Consider the following 20,788-nt stretch of genomic DNA (forward strand, 5'->3'; position numbering starts at 1 on the left):
GTGTGAATTGACAACAAAGAAAGGTGTTGTTAAGGTCTTGGACCCTATCGTTAAATTCATGATCAAAATACATTGGCATGCTGTCTCCTTCCCAGTGAAGTCAGTCAAGGTGGCGTTGCATGAAACCAGGTCTTGATCAGTCTTCCTGAGCCTCTGCATCATGGCCTTAGGAATGAGATTAGCTGCTGAACCGTTGTTTACCAGGATACGGTTCACTGGCATCCCATCAAGGCAACCAGCAATGTACAAGGGCTTGATGTGCTTGTTCATCATGGGACTCGGCCTCTCAAAGATCACGCTAGCTGCAAGATCTTCATTCTTCTCTTCAGTCTCGTCCTTCAACACGATCACTGAAGGCCCATTCAGTCCTACAGAGAAGGACTCATTTAAAATCTCCGTTGTTTGCCCCATCTCTACAACATCTCCCTCCATGGCTGTTGGAGTGTTGTCATTGGCTTCCAGATCTGCTGGTAAGAACACGACCATGTTGCATTGCATATTATGACCTTGTCCAGGCACAAACACCTTAGCCTGTGGATTCAACTTCGACTTGCCCCCCGAGTCTGGCCTCCTTGGTTCAAGGGCTGTCTTCTGGGTCAAAGTGACTTGTCTTGGTGAAGGCTGAATCCTAGCTTCTTCAAGAGTTCTTTCCAAGAGAGGTTGTTTCCTGGATACAGCGGCTTGCTTCTCAGGCAATTGGGTAACAGTCTCTTTATATGTCTTTCCCGAAGGTGCTTGCTTCTTAGGTAAAGTCTTTGGAGGAGGCTCGATGATAGCCTCTTCCACAGTCCTTTCCAAGGGCTTGTATACTCTTTTGGCCTTAGGTTTTTCAACCACAGGCTCTACTACCAGGACTTCCACCTTCGTTTCTCCTTTGGGGTTGTCTTCAATCATTGGGTCGTCCAGTAGATCTATTTTTTCATCAGCCTTTCTAGCTGCCTGCCTGAATCGTTGGCGGCGCCTTTTCTGAGATCTAGATAAAGGTGGAGGTTCAGAAGGAAACTTGGGATGTTCAACCCTGTGCCACTCATCCGGAGGAGTGACTGGAGGTCTCACAGCCCTTGGCTTATCCCTAGAAGGAGCAGATATTCTCAAGTTGACGAGCTCATCTTCAATTTCAACCAACCCTGGCTGAATTCGGTTGAACACAAATTCGCGTACAACCCTTCTCCTTTTAGACGTGCGTGGCTCCTTAGGACTTGGTTCAGCTCTTCCCACAATAATGCTTTTCAGGACTGGCTTGCTAGGACTGGCATAATGTCCACACTCTGTGCACACCATGGAACAAGTTGGTTTCTCTAGTTTCTTCACTCCCGAAGGTCTGGACCATCAAGAGTTCAGTTTTTCGAACCTTCTAACCCGCTCAGTCCTGACATCACCCTCATCATAATAAGGATCCCAATACCTGCCTGGGCTAGACTTATAGACTGCTCTGGAAGAGGCTCCCAAACTTATCTTCTGCCTAGGAACAGTCCTAGGCATGTCTCTCATGTTGACGGAGACCATATTTGTACTCAGCCCTGAAGGAAAGGGATTGCCATCCACCCCCATGGGCTGCTTGTCTTTCTCAGGGAATTTGAACTCTCCCCGCTCAATTTTGTCCTGAATATCATTTCTAAATACTATGCAGTTATTAGTAGTATGACTCCAAGAATTGTGATACTTACAATACTCTTTGCCCTTCAGTTCTTCCGGAGTTGGAATCTTGTGACCAAAGGGCAGTTTGAGCAGCTTATCGGCCAGGAGTTGATCAAAGATAGCTTCAGCCCTACCCACATCGAATGTATAGGTCCTGGTTGACTTACTGAAAGTGCTCTGGGCTGGCTGCTTTATGGGCTCCATCTTGACAAAGGCCTTGCAAACGTATGGCTTTTTGTTGATGATTTCAGCCACTGTCACGTCTGGGTCTGCCTCTGCTTCCACTGCAGCAACCTCGTAATTAGGGTCGCGGTAATACGTCCCTTTGGATGTCGTCTTCCTGTCCTGCTCTTCCGCCAAGAACTTTTCATAATGAGAAGCCTTAGAAGATAATTCGAACAGGTCTCTGAACTCCGTTCCATAAAACTTCTTCTTCATTTCAAAGCCCAGGCCGTTTAATGCTGTACGCACGTATTCGGCCTTAGGAAGGACTATCTTGCATTTGAATCAAGCAGTTTTGAAACGTAAGAGGTAAGACTCCACAGACTCTAGATGGGTTTAACGATAGCATGACAGGTCCGCCAACGTCACTTCTGGTTCTACCTTGTAGAACTGCTGATGGAACATCTCCTCCAACTGTGCCCAGGTCTGCACCGAATTAGATGGTAAGTTGATGTACCAAATGAAGGCTGTCCCAATAAGAGAATTGGGAAAAAACCTTAACTTTAGTGCATCAATGGTTCTAGCCTCTCCACATTGAACTTGAAACCTGGCAATGTGCTCCACCGTTGACTACATGCTCTCACCATTGAAGGTCAGAAATTCTGGGACTCTATAACCCTTTGGGAAAGGTGTATTGTCTACCTCCTCGGTATGAGGCTTCCTATACATTGGCCTTCCCAAAGGTCTGAAACCAGGTCTTAACTGCTCCTGGAGCAGGTTCAAGACTTGATCCCTTTCCATGACTAGGTCTGGCTCAGGAGGCGGCTGTGGGTGCGCCTCTTGTGCCTGCTGGTTTTGGGCTGGACTTGCCCCCCGAGTATCAGAGCTTTGAGGAGTACGTGTAACTCCTTTGTCCTTTCCAGAGCCCTGGCCTCCTTGTAAAGGCCTTCTGTCTGTCTTGTCAGACTTGTTAAGCTTGTTCTGGTCCTCGACCAAAATAAACCTTTGATCGTTATTCGGAGGCGTCGAAGCTCCTCCAATCACGACTCCGTTCTCCTTTTGCCCCCCAAGTGCAGGGCTATTAGACGAAATGGCATGGTAAAATGTCTGAGGAGGGGGAGGAACCCCCAATAAGCCAGCTTGGTCTTGACCGTTGCCAAAGACACCAAACTGTGGAAAGCCCTGCTGCTGAGGAGCGAGCGGTAGCCTCTCTGTAAGCGTAGCAACCATTTTGTTGACTGTTATGGTCAGAGGTTCAAAGGACTGAGTGAACGATTGCGAGATTGACTGCGTAACGTTGTGGGAGATCTCACGTCCTGCCATGAACATATAATTTTTGACGCTGTCGGTAGCGTCGCTAAGATCTTGGGCGCTGATCTGAGGACCAGCTTTCTCAAGTAATGGCACGTTGACTGCCACTCCCTCAGGACTCTATGGTGGATCCGGGATGGGTGGATCCGGTTGTTGCTGCGGCTTCCTGACCATGATAAAACCCTTAGACGATTAGGGTCCCACTGGGCGTGCCAAAAAAATGTTCGGCTCCGAAATGGCTAAAGGACTGAGCGGGCATGCCAAGACTTGTCGCGTCTAACGTAAAAGGCTGAGCGTCCCTTTTTTGACTTCTTCACCGTGAGGGCGATAGTGCTGCAAACCAAAGGGCTGGATTGCAGTGTTGGTTCGTGGTTTTGCCTCTACGAGCGAGGACTTAATAATTTCCTAACCGTCTAGGAAAAGAAGTAGCAAAGTAAAATAACTTTATTATATCGTGATAATAAGGTCGGGGATACAAGAGAGATATGAATAACTTTATTATATCGTAATAATAAAGTTGGGGTACAAGAGAGATAGAAAACCCGAACTACTTGGTGAAGTAATTGAGTAAATGAGAGAGAAGTGAGATAATTGCTTCACTGGGAAAGCTTTGGTTTTTTAAGCGTTGAGTTTGATTGATGTGGGGACCCTTTTTTCTTCTTGTCTTCCAGTATTTATAGGCCAAGAGTCTTCGAATTTTCTGCATGCAAGGAGCTTGTTGTCCTCTTTTCGTGATGACACGTGTCCCATGTCTCCCGGTTCTCTCTCCATGATGCAATGGTTGTGGGATGGTTGTTGGAAGTGAAAAGCTAATTACCCACATGTTAATTCTTGATCATGGGTAGTTGAGAGAATAATGGGCCATGTAATTTTCCTCCACTCCCTATTTCCGTGGGTAATGGCCAAGTAGTGGGCCACCTCTTTCCCTTTTTCTGTGGGCATTAACGAATAATGAGCCAATTTGACTGAGTCAAATAGCCATGTGACAGCCATTCCCATTTCTTCGTCCTTTTGCTCCTCATGGGTCATGGGCCTTCAAGAATGTAACAGGCCTTGTTAAAAACTAGCTGGGCCTTATTTAATTCCTCAAACAACGTAGCCCGCGGCCCACGACTTTTTGATCCTACATCCGGTTTGGACTAAAATTGAACGGGCCCAATTGACATTGCCTTGGCCCATTAATCTTAGCCTAACGACTCTTCATTTTATGGCCCAATTTAATTGAATAATAATTAAATGGTTATCCAACGCTTGCCCAGGACTAGATGCCAAAAACGGGTGTAAACATAACCCCAAAAAAATTTCTCAAAAATTCATTCAAACACAGCATAAGTTTCTAAAACCGTCGTCCAAACAAGGTTTATTAACTACAAAAAAAGTGTTTTCCCCAGTTTTTTTTTTGGAGAAACACAAATATTACCAAACATGTTTCTTGTTTTGTTTTTTTATGAAAACATAAAGCTATTTCTACTTCTAGTTTCTTAATAACAAAAAACTGAAAAGTTACCAAACGCACCCTAAAAAATTGAAATGTTAAATTGGAAAATGGTAGTGCTTTGAAGGTAATGATGGGCCCATATTATCTTCGATCATCCCGGCCCAGTTCCCAACAATTGGTAGTCTGGGCCTCACCAGAGTTCTGAACACGTGGGTGGGCCTACTTTTTTTAGGCCGCACAATCAATGGGCCGGACCAAGTTTCTTCATTCAACCCTGTGTTTTGAATTGATGTCTTCCCTTTTTATTTGTTCCTTAGGTCTCGTTCCAGAAACCTTCTTAAAAAATAGGAAGGGTTATTCCACAAACTAAAAAATAAATACTTATTTCACATTTTCAAATTCAAAAATAATATAAATGAAAAATAATTTTTAAATTTTTTTTACACCGTATTAAAGATCTCAATGAGATATCCATGTTGATAGAAAAATTATTTGTGTAAATACGTGATTTTTGAGCTTGAAATTATTATTTTTTAAAATAAATACTTATTTCACTTTTGTGGAATATGGCTTATTATTAGACAAAAAATAAGTACTTCTCTTATATAAATTCTTTTAGATTTTAGTTCGATATTTTGAGATTTATTGATTCATTTTCAAGATATGAGTCAAAGAAGAAAACATAGATTCAAAAAGTAATAGTTTTAAAATTATCTAAAGGATATTCAAAGCATATATGTCTACTCGGAAGCAAACATAGGGTGTTGTAATAAAGCCTTAAAGTATATTGTTTGGTATGTATAAAAGATTTTAGTCGGATTTTTGCCACTAAAATTCGGATTTGGATCCTCTACAAGGATTTCTCTATGAGGATCATATGAGGATTTTAATGTGGAGTTGCAAACACATTAATGAGGAGATTTAAGGGCTCAAAACAACTCCTCTTTCTTTTTGACAAAAACGACGCTACTGTAGGGAATAATTGTCTAATGGAGAGAAAACCCTCCGTCCTAATCTTCTTCTTCTCCGTTACTCTCAGTCGGTATCTTCGTCTCCATTTTGGTTCTACCTTCTGTCATCACGCAACAAAGAGAAACCTAGGCGGTGTTATTTTCTTCTTCTCCTTTTTCTCCTCGACCAACGCCAACTTTTCTTCCTTTCTTCTTCCTCCCAGATTCTGAATTTCATCCAGTAAAAAATCTCCATTTTTTTTCCAGTTTCTTCCAAATTAAAATTAAGGCTTTTGAGATTTTACCAATGTATGAAGTTTATACCTGTTTTTGGCAACACGGATCGGACTAGCCGTGATTGAACTTTTTATTAATTCCTTAATTAATTCTGGCCGAAGTTGGGTAATTGATCTTTGGATAAATATTGGGCCATGGGTTTTTCCCATTTGGACCCAAAAAGAACGCAGCCCATGAGAAGAACGTGGCCCATGATTTTTTGGGAAGGTGGCTCACGGTTTGGGCCATGAAGAAAGGAGCAGTTCTAGCCCATGAGATGAGTCCCATGTTTTTAGGGATTTAGTTGCAGCCGTGGTGGTTATTTCCTTTCAACATCAAAGGCCAATTGACTTGGTCAATTGGCCATGTGTCAAATGCACGAAAAGAGGGAGATAGTGGGAAGTTACTGCCATGTCACCCATAAATTCTTAACTGCCAGAAAACTGCACATGATCAAATATGCATGAAAAGTGGAGCATCATAGGACACATGTCAGCTTATGGAGCAAAGCAGAATTCGGGCCTGAATCAGCTTACTGTTGTGCCTATAAATACAAGTTCACAAGATGAAAAACAGGTCAAACACCAATCAAAACTCAACGCTTACAAATACTTTCCTACTTTCAGTAAAGTAGGCTATCGAGTACCTCGTGCTCAAACCTTATTCAAACTCACTTCATCAAGTAGTTTGAATTTTTACTTTTCTTGTAATCAAACGTTATTATCCCGAAGTAATAAAATTCACGTTTTTACGTCTCATTTCCTATACGACTAGAAAATTTGAAGTCCACAACCGTGTGGCAAACCACGAACCCCATTGTGATCTTTAACATTTGGGTCACATGCAATCACTCTTACGTTAGAAGTCAAGATTCACAGGAATCTTTATTAGAAGTTAGGCGCTACAAGTCTTGGCACGCTCGTGCTCAACGCATTCACGCCTTTGCCAAAAACAATCAGAAGTAAAATTTTCAAATCATTATACCAAAACAAAAGGTTCGAGAGGGAATGGGACAGCGAGGTGTTCGCTCTTGTGTATTTTTCCTCAAATTTTTAATGGGTTTTACAAACAAAACAGGGTATTGTGTTTGTTTGGAGAGAGTGAGATGTGGGAGGTATACACCACGTCGCCTTCGAGAGAGCCATGTTCAATTGCTGGGAGGGAATGATTTTTTCGGAGTGAAACGGGCGTGTGACAAAAAACGAAGGGAGGGAAAGATTTTTTCGGAGTGAAACGAAGATGACGACGGAGATTTTCTTCCGTTTTCTCTCTGTTTACTTTTTATTCCTTGAAACGACCACGTTTTTGTCAGAAAGGAAAAGAAGTTGTTTTGGGCCTTTGGATCTCTTCATTAATGTGTTGACGGCTTCACATTAAAAGTCTCACATAATCCTCACAGAGAAATCCTTATAGAGGATCTGAATCCCTAAAATCCTCCTATTTTTACTTTGGATCTTTCAAATTTTACTTTTTCAATATTTCCCCAAATATCTTCATAATTTTCCTTGTATTGCAATTTTGACACTCCAAAAATTGATGGAAGGGTTCCAAAACTGAACTGTATTGATACACAAAACCACGTCGTTTTGGAGCCCCTCAATTAATTTTTGGAGTACTAAAATCAATTTCATTTTCCTTAGAGCCCCAATTTTTTGAATTCCTGACCCTAACGCAACATAAATGTTTCTCGCGAATGATAAATTAAGGCTATTAAGCAATGGAATTCACTTATGAGACCCAAGATTAGTGATTTTGTCGAATGGTATGTTTTGTAGCATGTTTGATTAGGGTGTATCCCGAAACTTTGAACAAAGATTTGGATAAAGGCTCTTTCTTTTGAATGATTTAAGTTTACCAAATCAAACCGAGTCTTGTGTCTCAATCAGTTGCGTTTGGAAATATAATTCTAGCATGGGTCCCAAAATTTTGGTGTTTACAGTTGCAAGTTGAGGCGGAACCAAATATATTTTAGAGGATCGAGTCTGTTTTCCAACACTATATATGAGATTAGAAAATCCTGTGAGGATGAGATTTGATACCCCTTTATCAAATATCAAGAATCCAAGATACTCCATAGTTGGATGTTTTTCCACGTACTCAGTCTCAGCATGATCACAAAATTGAAAATAGATGTCCCAATTTCAATCAAAACAACACCAAATTTACATTTTCAATCTACTTTTTCTTCACTAGTCATGTGCTTATGAGCTATTTAGGACCGTTAAACGAACCAAACAGCTCGAACTTGGCTCGACTTTTGGTTTGTTCAAATACATTTATGAAAAATATACGTCAAGCTCAATCACGTATTTTCATTTATTTACGAATTGAAGCCAAGTTTGAGCATATTAGTGTTTGGTTCGATAAGCTTGTGAACAAAGGGGTAATTCCGTAAATACCAAAAATATAGTGATAGTTTAATGAGATATGAGTCGGCATACATATTACCAGTTTTACTTACAATACAATTGCATCCAAATAGGGAACCTCCTATGTGAGATTTGAAAATTTAGGGCAACATTAAATCCTATATAAATCTTCCATGGAATAATTCAAAGAGTTTATTGAGATAATTTGGAGCTGCAATCACATTCTTTTAGCTAGGATTTTATTGTTTTGAATTAACCCATTTCATCTTGAAACTTAATGAGCTTAAGCTCAAACTTGAAAGTTCGAATATTCACAAGCTTGGCTCATGCTTGGAGCTCGTGATTAACTTGCATATTTCATGAGTTAAGCCAAGTTTATCAGGAACATAAAATTTCAAGCTCGAGCCAAGCATGAACTATTAATATTTCTCAAGCTCAAGCCAAATTTGAACACATATAAATAAGAAATCAAGCCAAATCTGAATAATACTGTATTTGGCTTGTTTGACTGAAGGACCCCTAGAGCTATGTCCCCATGTCTTTCCATTGAAAACAAATTTTTGTGGAGGAAAATACATCAAGGCCCACAGATTTATAGAAGTCTGCAAATTGTAAGGGTTATTGATCTGGTTGGTTGATGATTTTGTTCTGGCATAATTGACCATAGTTCGATTCTTGAGATTTTGCTAATAAAGTAATTTATTGTAATTCCATAGTTCCAAGATAGATGGTCTGTTTTCGATCGAGTTGAGAATGAGATTAGTTGAGATGCACAGAAGCCGATCTGGACACCATAACTGTTGAAAAAACATTCTTATTACAAAAAAAGGAAAGAGAGAAAGGGTCTTTAATGCTTGGAATGACAGGTCGCGTGCGTGTCGGGATGCATATGTCGAAATTTACCCGACACTGTGGTAAATGCAATGGAAAATATCAGTTCCCAATTTTTTTTCCTTAAAGAGAATTCTAGGTACAAATCACCGGGAAAAATACAGTAAATAAAGAATGGTGCTACTGGTACAGATATAAAATTGTAGCAGTGTGTACAAAGCCCATTTTTGTTTCATTTTGGGTCTTAAAAAAATGATCAAAACTGCTCATTTTATTTAAAATACTTTATTTACTGCTCCTGCAAAAAATAAACTCAATTCGAAAGGGGTTTGTATCCACCGGTATAGATTTTTCATCTGTACTATTAGACTTTCTGGTAAATAAATGGGTACAAATCAGGAAGATATATGTATATCTTTAGGTACAAAACAGGTACCGATCAAAAAATTACATACATTTGTATGTTGTGTATATATATGTACTACTTCTATATCTTTGGGTTTTCTAAATTGTCAAAAATGTTAGTCGTAGCATACATGACACTAGATCTACAAAATCGTCTATGAAAGTAAATGTATGGTCCAAGATTGAGTGTCAAGTACCGTACCATTACTTAAAAGTATATTTTGTGCACCTACCAAATTGTGGGAATATGATAAAAATCACATTGTTACATCTAAAAATGGGAAACAACTTGGGCATTGCAAATATTGAGTAAGGGGGATTGACAAAATTAAAAATTAAAAAAAAAATGAGTAAGGGCAACGTAGGAATTTGATACATTTTCCCATCATCCATTAACTCGTATCCACCTTCTATAAACTCAAAACAAACCACCAAATGTACTCAAGTGGTGCGGTAACCAAGTTAGAAGGCATCATATACTCTCATGCACAAGATCAATGGTCAAGTCTCACTAACAATACTACCAAACTAACATTGCGGACTCCACCGTGTTCTAAAAAAAACACTGGATATACTAGTACTCCTATAATTATGGACTCCACCGTGTATAATAATTCTCTTCTTATTAAATCTACCCTTTAATTCACCCGTATACTATATCCCCTATACCTCATACACTCAACAAACGGCCCGTTGGTTGATGAATTTGGGCAACAAAAGCTAATATGACCATTTATTTATTTTGATAGGTAAAAAGTTTATTGAATAAAATTTAATAAATGATACATCAAGTTGGGGGAGGAGGGAGAGAAAATTCAATCAAGGTTAAATGAAAAATGAAAGGTAAGTGTAATGATTACCGGGCTCCTAAATAAGTTAGAATTCCTTAGAGAGACTCTCATTTAGGAACAGAGGGAGTAGTTCTCAATTATATCTATAACACAGTACAAAGTTTTCAAAATTATAGAAAACATTATAAATTGAGAGATATACTCCTTCCGTCCCAATTTAATTATCCCTCATTTCATTCTAACCGGCTAAAAAACTAGTTATTATATATTTAAATCCGTAAAAAAATTTATATCGAATATGGATCTTATTTGATATATCTCGATTAGTTCCGTAATACAATGTTTTTCAAATCACATAAGACATTATAAATTATAAGATATAATTAATCGAAAAATGACACAAAATCTCAAAAAGAACTATTCTCTCCGTCCCACTTTGTTCCGCCTGTTACCTTTTTGGAACATCCCAAAAAATTGTCTATAGCTCACAATCTATAATGTTTTTTATGATTTCGAAAATTTTGTTTAATAAAATAAATTGAGATCTATTAAACAAGATCCATATTGAATATATAAAATATTATAGATTGTGAGATATAGACAATTTTTTAGAACATCCAAAAAAGAAAACAGGCGGAACAAAGTGGGACGGAGGGAGTATTAAATTGGGACAAATGGGGTAAGTGTTTAAAGAACGACGCAAATAACGAAAATGGACAACCAAAACAGAAAGTCTACTGGCACAGCAAATCTATGCACAGATTGTGAGTAGATTTCTATATGGGGCCCATTAAAGGTCCCACATAAGTGATCCAAGCCGTTCATTATGTTTAAAACATTTTTTTAAGGGCTTTTGCGAAAAATAAGCTCAATCCGATACCTATAAGTACTTGATCTAATCGTCTAACTTTTCATTCTCTAAAAACTTGAATGAAAAGTTAGATGATTAAATCAACCACTTGTAAGTATCGGATTGAGCTGATTTTATACAGAGACCCTCGAAAAAATATTTTAAACATAATGAACGGCTCGAATCACTTGTGTAAGATCCGTAGTGAATCCCATATAAAAATTTGTACATAATTTGTGCACAAATTTGCTGTGCCAGTAGACTGGTTCCAACCAAAATAAGACGAAGGAAGTGAAAAAAGTGAAGTGCTGCCTCAACATGAAACGGAGAGGGAGTAGTACAGTACATTATTATTACCACCAGGCTTTGCCGCTGGTATTTGGCGTTGACTGGGGGAGAGGGGAGGGATGACACAATGTGACGCAATCGACATGACATGTACCTCAGCAGGGCCTAGGATGACGTGAGCATCTGGATCTTTGTCTCCCTCTTTAAAGTCTGTGTTCCCTCGTCATCCACGTCATGGTTGCAACCATGGTACTCCAACGCAACGCCAGTGTTTTCCCCTAATTAAACTCCTCTTCTGCCCGTACATGTGGCAGATACACAAGTGTTACGTGTGGATTTTTTTTTTTTTTTCAAACGGAAAGTTAGTGTGGAGTTCATCTACTAGCTCTCCCTAACATTTTTCGCTTTGTTGGGTTCATAATTTAGTTTTGTTTTAATTTTGCTTTTTAATAATTATTTTACTTTTTTTTTAATTATTATTTTATTTCTTTAATTATTACTTTCTCATCTCTTTCTCTATCTCTCTTCAATCATTATCTCTATCTTCAATCATTACTCTATTTCTCTCTCCATCCACTACCAAAACTAAACTAAACTAAACTCTCAATCAAACAAAACCTTTGTATTTTTCGTTTTTTGTATTTTGTTTATCTGTTCTAAAATTTTGTTAGATTCGTGTCATATGTTTTTGAACTAATCATTTGTTTAGATGTCTGAAAAGTCAAAAATTATAACAAATACTAACATAATAAGCTCACAAAAGACGAAAAATATCAAATAGGAATGTGATTTTGGCATTCTACTTTTTATTTTGTAATCTCACATGATCAACACATAAAGTGGAGTGCCAAAATCAAATTTCTACCAAATAACTGGGTTTTTTTTGTCTAAAATATTGTCTTAGATGAACCTCTTTTTCTTTTTTTTTACCATCAATCCACATTAATAATACTTTTCTTATTCCTCTTGTCAAGACGAGATTAATTCCAAAATTAACCAAGACAAGCTAAAAAAAAATAACTAGAAAGTAAAACCCTTTTTTTGAACTACACTTCAATTTTTGTCCTAATGTGTTGTGGTTTTAGTATTAGAAATTCAATTATTATATAACCACACACATATACACAAATACTTTACACACATACACAAATACTTTAGAAATTCAATTATTTTTTACCTTGTTTGGTTTGCATTTTTTAAAGTTATTTTTTATGTAATGAATGAAAAGAGATAGAGAGATAAAGATATTGAAAAAATGTATAAAAAAAAAAAAGAGATAAATTGAGTTGTGAACCAAATAAAGTAGTTTACTTTGTTGTATCCTACTCATCGTGCGTTGGTTAGCTGGATTTTGTTCCATCCAATCTTCCCAAAAACAGACCTACACTAGCTGATGTTTATCCCTCGATATGTGTGCCACGGGTCCCATCTTAGCTTAATAAAATTATGCATTATTTTATTATTCCGTAATTATGCCTAATTATTCTGGAAAATGGAAATTCATATTTACACAATTTAAAATTATCCCCATTGTAAAGATTCATGTCAAATGAATTTTACTTAGGTACTCCTAAAAAGTTGAAGAGTTGAATCAGATATGGTCTTATCAGCTTCTGGCAGTAATAAACGGGCCGTTAGATTGCTCTCCTTTCTCTCTAAAAAGTCCTCCCTCTCCTCTCTCCCTTTTTCGTTGTTCTGTTTGTCTTTTCAATCTCCTTCCGCTGGCTGTCATTGTTGGGTGCTCTCGGTATTTATTTGAGCTTAACGACGAAAGGTGGTTTTGGCCGCAAGGAGGGGTCGAAAACGACGGTTTATCCGCAGTTGTTGGGTTGCTGTGGTGTTGGCTCTAGAGATTTCTCTTGCGTTCTTCGACGGATGGTGTGCTGTCGATGAATATCGAATACTCAGATGTAGCTTGGGTATTCTGATCAGTGTTTTGGGGAGGTTTGCTCTTGCATGTTCTGGAGGTAGCGGTTGATGATTGGCGGCGGCCAGGGTAGGGATTGCAGGGCATGATTTGTTCTCTTTAGGGTTTTCATTTTTTTTTTTTTGGATTCGGCGCACAATTTGTATTCACATACTCCATGAGAGACACTTTTGAAATTTTATCAAATTTCTACTTCTATTTTTGGAAAAAGACAATTATTTTGGAACATTCCAAAATGAAATAAGAGATTCTCAATTAAGAACGGAGGGAGTACCAAATAAGATTCATATTACATATTTTTTGAGATTCAAATTGAAAAATATAAGTGATTGAAAACATACACGAATATCAAAAAATGACAAAGAAAATGAGATGGAGGGAGTATAAATTTTTATCTTGTTTACATATTTTAATTTATAATATTTTCTGTTAATCTATCAAATAAGATCCGCATTGGATATTTTTAGCATTAATTATAGATTGAAAGATATAAAAAAATTCTTTTAAATGTTTGGTATAGTAACATAGACACTCAATATGAACGGAGGGAGTATAATGCTATGGGTACACGATTTACCAAATGCACACTCTTCATTGTGCGGAATCTATCTCGGGATTTAACATAAATTATTAGAGTCACACAATTTGTTTGAAATGTTTTTTTTATGGGTTCTCAGTAAGAGCTTGGTCACATAATTTTACTCAATTGTGTGACAAGAAATTGAACGAAGAATTAATCAATGATATCCGACTGACCTGCGTTGTGTTTGGATGATTTTTTGAAATTTTTTTGATGAGAGTAATAATTGAAAGTAGGGGTAATGAGTGGAGAAAGATAGAGAGGGAAATGAGAATAATTATTGAAAATAGTAGGGGTGTACACGGTCCGGTTCTCTAGAAAACCAGTAACTAGACCATTTTAGACGATTCTAGAAAATTGGGAACCAGAACCTAACCAATATATGTACGGAACCTAATCAGAACCAAACCGCAAGATCGGTCCGATTTTGATTCGGTTCCGGTTCTATTCAATAAGCATCTAAACATCCATTCATAAAATACGAACTAATTAAAGAAATAGGAAGATAATCTACTGAAATAGGAAATGAAGGAAGAAAATAATTAAAAACATTCCTAACAAATGAGATTTCATCTCTAAATAAATTAAGTTTAGCAATGAAAATATTAACCTACCAAATTCAAATACATATTTAATTACACACACATACATATTTCTATATTTATCTTAGTTTTAAATGTTCCGGTTCGGTTATAACAACTGTTCATTAATTGAGAACCAGTAACCGAACCAAAATTAACAGTTTTTATTTTTTTGGAATCATAACCTGATCATAGAACAGCAAAATCGGATCAAATAGGACGGGTTGGTCCGAATCGGATTGGTTTTACGGTTCGGACGATTTTCTTGAAAACTCCTAGAAAATAGGAGTAATGAGCTGAGAGTAATGATTAAAAGTAGGAGTAATAAGTGTTTTTTGAGTTGAAATTTTTTTTTCAAATCTTGATCCAAACAAGACACTGATTTCTCAAAAAAATCCTTACAAAAATATTTTAAGCAAATTAAATAGACTTCGTTCATGCGTATGCATAGGATCCCGAGTTGAATCTTCTAAAGCACGGTGTGCATTTGGTGTACCCATGGTCGACTAGCGTGTAAATGGGTATATGATTTGGGTGCGGTAGTGAAATTGATTGGGTTGGGCTTGCGTTGTGAGTCATTGGAAAAACCAGCGTGATTGGCACTCACTTTGTACGGCACAAATCTCAATGGAAGTACTTAACTTGCGGTTACGTTCGTCAAATATTCTCCACATGCACCGGAGCAGTTGAGTGTTTTACACGTCTGTTAGGTAACGCGTGGAGTTTACTACAGTATCTTTCTTTTCTTTTCTCTAAAGGAAAGAGAGGAGTGACCTCATTCTGAATTTGTATTTAGTGGGAGGAATAATTTTTTTTAAAACTAACTGTCAAGATCAGCTTATGCACAACTTGATTAATTTTGAATGGCTAATCCCATCGTTCATTTTTGGGGAGTTCAATTAAAGTTGGAGCGAAAACTCCATATAGACAAACTCCAAAGAAATTGTAGCACCTAAGAAATTTTGAGTTGCGATTTTAGGAGGTAAGAAACCTCTAAATTCTTGATGGAACGTCGTTACCTGTATGCTCCGTACATCTTTTCTTTGTTCTGGAACTTAATTAGATGACAATAAGTTTAGGGCCACACACACTTATAAACACACTCACAAATAGAAGTGGACCCCATACACATTGCAGGGAGTGACAAAATCAATATGAGTTAATTTTAGCACTGTATTGTTAACAATTTTGGGATTGACACCCCTCCTTAGTCAACAATTGCTTAGCGGAAATGATAAGTGGAATTACTCCCGTATCCTTCTGTGTTTAAAATAATAACAATTTACAAAAGTGGCAAAATCACTCTCCTAAAAAAAAACTTGATTGTCTGCACATATATTTTTCTCAACCCGAACGCCAAATCCTCAGGCCTATTTTGGCTTAAAAATTAAGCCAATTTATTGCTTTTGTCTTTTTTTAAAAATTTTGTTGCTTTTGTTAATTTTTCGTTATTTTTTTTTTATAGATTATTAGTAATTCGTAGACGGAAAAAATCTAAAAAGTGGAGTACTAAAAACAAAATCTGACCAAGAGCAACTCAGGCACTACTTGGCGTTGATTTGATATCTAGATGAGATTTGACCTTGAGAGTGTTTGGCCCACCACCGCCAACGCCACCTCCACCACCAAACGCATTGACATTTGCAACTTTAGTCGCACTGTCCGACTATTCATGACCATCCGATCACGTGGATGACACCATAAGTCCACCACATCCAATCATATTTCCAACTTACGTAATTTGGGTTTACAACAGGAGTGGGTAGCTGCGCGCTCATGGGTGATGCAATCCCTTGCCACAAACAACCACATCTAATGGCAGACACCATTACTTCAACTCTACCATCAACGGCTCACCTTAAACCTTTCCAATTTAGCTAGTCTTTTTTAAAATTATTTTGGGGAGAATTGGTGGGGAACCTCTCTCCACAAACTTCTTTTTTTTCTTTTTTTTTCTTTTTTTCCGGGTAAATTTCATTGACACTCTCTGAGATTTTTCTTATTGACGAATCCTCCCTCCACGACTCTGCGTACGATAAATAACAACAAATCCCAAGTGTTTTATACGTGTGTGTTACCGACACCTGGCTCTAATCAACTATTGGTTGTCCTGCAAACTCGCGACGGAATGTTTCTCCATTCCTCTGTCTTCTCCCTCTCGATCCCCTCTGTTTTCTTCTGAACACGACCGTTATCTTTTTGGCGCTACTTCTTTCGGTTGTGTTTTCCCTTGTTTTTGCTCCTCCGCTGGTTCTTGCTCATGGGTGAATCGGTTTTTGGCCTAACAGCTAGGCGGATCTGGCGGTTTTGGGCGGCACAACCAGTGTGGCCTTCCGCCATGTACATTGTTGGGTGTACCTGTCATCGCTTAAAGGCTCGGTGAGCTTCTGTGGCAGCTTTGGGGTTTGGCTTTCATCTCTCCGGTGGGTGGCCAATGGCGGCGCAATGGTTGTTGCTAGTGGTTGGGCTGCAGTTGGTGGAAGATGTGCAACTGGATTGGAGTTAGGTTTTGGATTTTCTAGGATTAGGTCTTAATCGTTAGATCTGGGCATTTTAGGCCCACTGTTTTGGGCTTTGTTTGGTTCTTAGGTGTTCATGAGCTTTCATTGTATATTTTGGGTTTTTTTAGACCCATAGGTATTTTGGACTTTGTCCCATTTAGGCTGTATTCTAACTTTTGGTTGGACTCTCTTTTCCTATCCTTAATAAAATGTTACTTTTGCCGATTAAAAAAAAATCGTGACATAATTATTGGTTGGGTATCGGTAAAATAAACATTAAAATCACAAAAAATTTATTGGTATTTCTCATATGTGGTGGGGTATTTGTCATTAAGACAAACCTCAGGAGTGTTAGGAAAATTTACCCCTTTTTTAAATTTTTAATGGGTTAAAGTTATAAAACCCTTTAAACAAAAAAGTTATAAAACCGTCTTACCACTTGGTGGCCTCTCATTGGTCAATTTGGTTGATCTATGAATAGCTTAGAATGGGCCTCGATAGTATTTTCCTTTTCTTATCTTGCCACCTCAGATAAAAGCCACTCTCTCCATGGTCGGAGGAAAAAGCAAGACAGGGAAATCCACCTGTCATTCATATAGCAAGCCACGGTGACAAGGAGGGGGAGGCTCCCGTCCGGTTTTTTTAGTGTCCAGTGTCTCGTCGATAGCATCAATGTCGATTGTAAGACATTATGTGAAATTAATATATATATATATACACACACACTATTGATAAGAACATGACAAGGATTAATTAGAAGCACTGCGGGTGGGGTGGAGTGACCACTCTTTTATCCTTGGCTCTAATCAATAACAGTTCGTGGCGTACTACTTGAAAAAACATGGAGTATACAAGATTCGGCTCCGTTCCAGAACACAATTTTAAAAAATAAATAATTATTTCATATTTTCAAACTCAGAAATAATGTAAATGAAAAATAAATTTTCAATTTTTTTTGCACCGTATTAAAGATCTCAATGAGATCTATAAAACAAGATCCATAGTGGTAGAAAATTATTTGCGTAAACACATGATTTTTGAGTTTGAAATTGCCTTTTTAAAAAATAAGTTCTTATTTGGGTTTCTGGAACCCACCCTCAATTAAAACTTTTACAATGAATTTTATTTATACTAAAGATGATCACACGAGGGAGGATTGAGATTTAGGATCTGTTTGAGAGCCTAATTGGATTTTGGATTGTGAGTTATAGGTTTTAGATTATGGCCAAAATAGATTATGAATCTGGTAGAGCGTTTAAGAGGTGTGTGCAAAATAGATTTTTTGCAACAAAGTAGTGTTTGAGAAAAAATGCTCAAAATAGATTATATGTAAATGGGTATTTTGAAGATAACGCTCAAAATAGATGGTGAATTTGGGAAGATAATCCAAAATGAGAATGGAAAAACTCTTCCAGGTCTGATTCTCAGATTGTGCCTCTAAAGTGTAGCTTTCATAATGCATTGTAAGAGAATCCATTCTCACGGGGAGCTGATGTCTCTCAAGGAACAACAGCGTGCTGTCGGGAGGAAAATAGTGGTTGTATTTGGTTGAGAGTTTAGTTTAGTTTAATTTTGGTAGTAGGTGGAGAGAGAAATAGAGTAATGATTGAAGATAAAGGTAATGATTGGTGAGAGATAGAGAGAGATGTGAAAGTAATAATTGAAAAAATAGGATAATAATTAAAAAAAGAAGTAAAATAATAATTAAAAAATAAAACTAAAACAAAATTAAAATGGCAAATGAACAAAGCCAGTATCTTCCCGGGACCTTATTTGAATTCCAAAAAAATGGTTTTGACTAATACTTGTTTTGGTTTGAAATATGCCACTAATGACAACCCCAATGCTATCTGATTTCTGTGTACACGTCATTGCAGACGGTCCATTACTATACCCTCTCTCTCTCACACACACGCACACATTCAATCATCCATTGGTTACATCAGCGGGGGGAGGGTAGTGGGCCCACAACACGGTTCGACATCGAAGTCTAAGATGGCGTCACCGGCATTAAATACACCCATCACTCCTCCACATAATACACCCATCACTCCACATGTGATCGGCCCACGCCACTTTACTTACCCCTCCCGGAAATTATCCCGTATTCCCGATCCTACCTTATCACAGGACTACGTCACAACAAGTTTCATCTCTCACGCTCCTTTTTGCCGGTTTCACCCACCCCTCTAACCATTTCTTAACACCCCAAGAAATGGGGAAAAAACAAAAAAAGAAAAGAAAAGGGAAATGAAAATGCCAAAATTATTTTTATTTATGCCAAAATTGTACTCGGTATATAAAATTTTTGTACCTTACATACACATGGTACAAGACTTTTATGCAGCTACAATCATTTTTTCATTATACATTGAGATCTTCTTCGAACTTGATGTACAAATAAATAGAATAGCATCTACGATTTTAACACAAATAAAAATAGTTTTAGCATTAACAACACACATTAGTTATACTCCCTCCATTCAATAGCGTTTTTTCTATTTAAAGTCGTCTTATTTTTTTCTCCGCTAATAATAGGGTCATCTATTTGAAAGAACCAATAAAAGAGTGACTAATATTTACCTAGTACTTTTAGAGCAATGAATAAAATTGCATTCTTTTTATAACCGGATATTCGGACCAATTTACTCGCACCTTAACTAATTTTGACGCCCTGAAAGTAACGTCGGAACATGGCTTTCAGTGATCCCAAAATTTAGAATGCTTGACCTCCATGTGAACAGCATCAACTTGTCCACTCCGTATACTATATTTTACGTCATGAGTGATGAGAGTAAGGACACAAGTGGGGGGTGGCGCGCGTGGGAGAGTCGTTGCGCAAACAAAATGGTGATGAATGAAATCACGTCATGCGTTACTTTTTTTTCTTCCTTCGAGTACTACATAACGGAAACCCCCCCTCACTCCTTTCCCTTATAAAACATCCCCCAAACATCACCTCCCTCCTCCGCGTTGACATAACTCTCTCTCTCTCTCTCTCTTCTCAATTCAATTCTGCCGCACCCGATGCAAGGAGTGCGCAGCTTCCGCCCCCTATCCGACGTCGGCGTCCGCCTCGAACTCTCCCCGACCACCGCCTCCCCCCTGGCGATCGACGTCGAGGAATCAACCGAGACGAGGATCCAACGCCTCATATCCGAGAGCCCCGTCGTCATATTCAGCCGACCCTCCTGCTGCATGTGCCACGTCATGAAGCGCCTCCTCTCCACCATCGGGGTCCACCCCACCGTCATCGAATTGGACGACCACGAGATCCCCGCCCTCCCCTCCTCCTCCTCCGCCGACGGCGACTCCTCCTCCGCCGGAGCTCCGGCGGTGTTCATCGGTGGGTCCCGCGTGGGGGGCCTCGAGAACCTCGTCGCGCTCCACCTCACGGGGCACCTCCGGGCCAAGCTCGTGGAGGCTGGCGCCCTCGAGGGTGGTGGTACGGTGTCGTAATTTTCAGTGCCGAGCTGGGATATTATTGTAATTGCGAAAAAATTTAAGGGGAAAACGTAAATTGGTTTTCCTACTACTAGTTTCGTAGTAATTTGTTGTCAAGGGGTAAAATAGGAATAGAATGTTTGTAGACCCTAAGAAGCTTTCAATGAATGGCTATGGTAACTGCATCTTTGTGGCGCTGTCCGGTCAAAAGGATCGCTTTGGAATTTGATACATATACTATATAGTACTGTATATATATTGGTTGTGTATCTTTCTTCTTTTTTTTCTTCTTTTTTGTGTGGGTATGTTAGTGATGGTTGATTAATTAATTGCTTTTAAGGATTATATGATTGTATATATAAATTTGATTACTCCGTAAAAGTTTTTGGGGTTTTATTGGAAATGACAAATTTTAATTCAATTTTACTATATATCAGACGGTTCTC

At 38.3% G+C, this 20,788-nt stretch overlaps 1 protein-coding gene across 1 annotated transcript; it reads left to right on the top strand.

Moving 5' to 3' along the window:
• The first annotated feature begins 19,821 nt into the window (after positions 1 to 19,821).
• Positions 19,822 to 20,552, top strand: LOC131306700 (glutaredoxin-C6-like). The gene has a single exon (XM_058333103.1). It carries the CDS (start codon positions 19,926 to 19,928, stop codon positions 20,355 to 20,357), a length of 432 nt encoding a protein of 143 aa, XP_058189086.1. The 5' UTR covers positions 19,822 to 19,925; the 3' UTR covers positions 20,358 to 20,552.
• Positions 20,553 to 20,788: the final 236 nt, after the last annotated feature.

This window comes from Rhododendron vialii, chromosome 11a (genome assembly GCF_030253575.1).
Source record: "Rhododendron vialii isolate Sample 1 chromosome 11a, ASM3025357v1".
In the NCBI taxonomy this organism is placed as follows: Eukaryota; Viridiplantae; Streptophyta; class Magnoliopsida; order Ericales; family Ericaceae; genus Rhododendron; species Rhododendron vialii.

Coding starts and splice junctions, on each gene's coding strand:
- LOC131306700 (XM_058333103.1), top strand. CDS start 19,926: ATGCAAGGAGTGCGCAGCTTCCGCCCCCTATCCGACGTCGGCGTCCGC.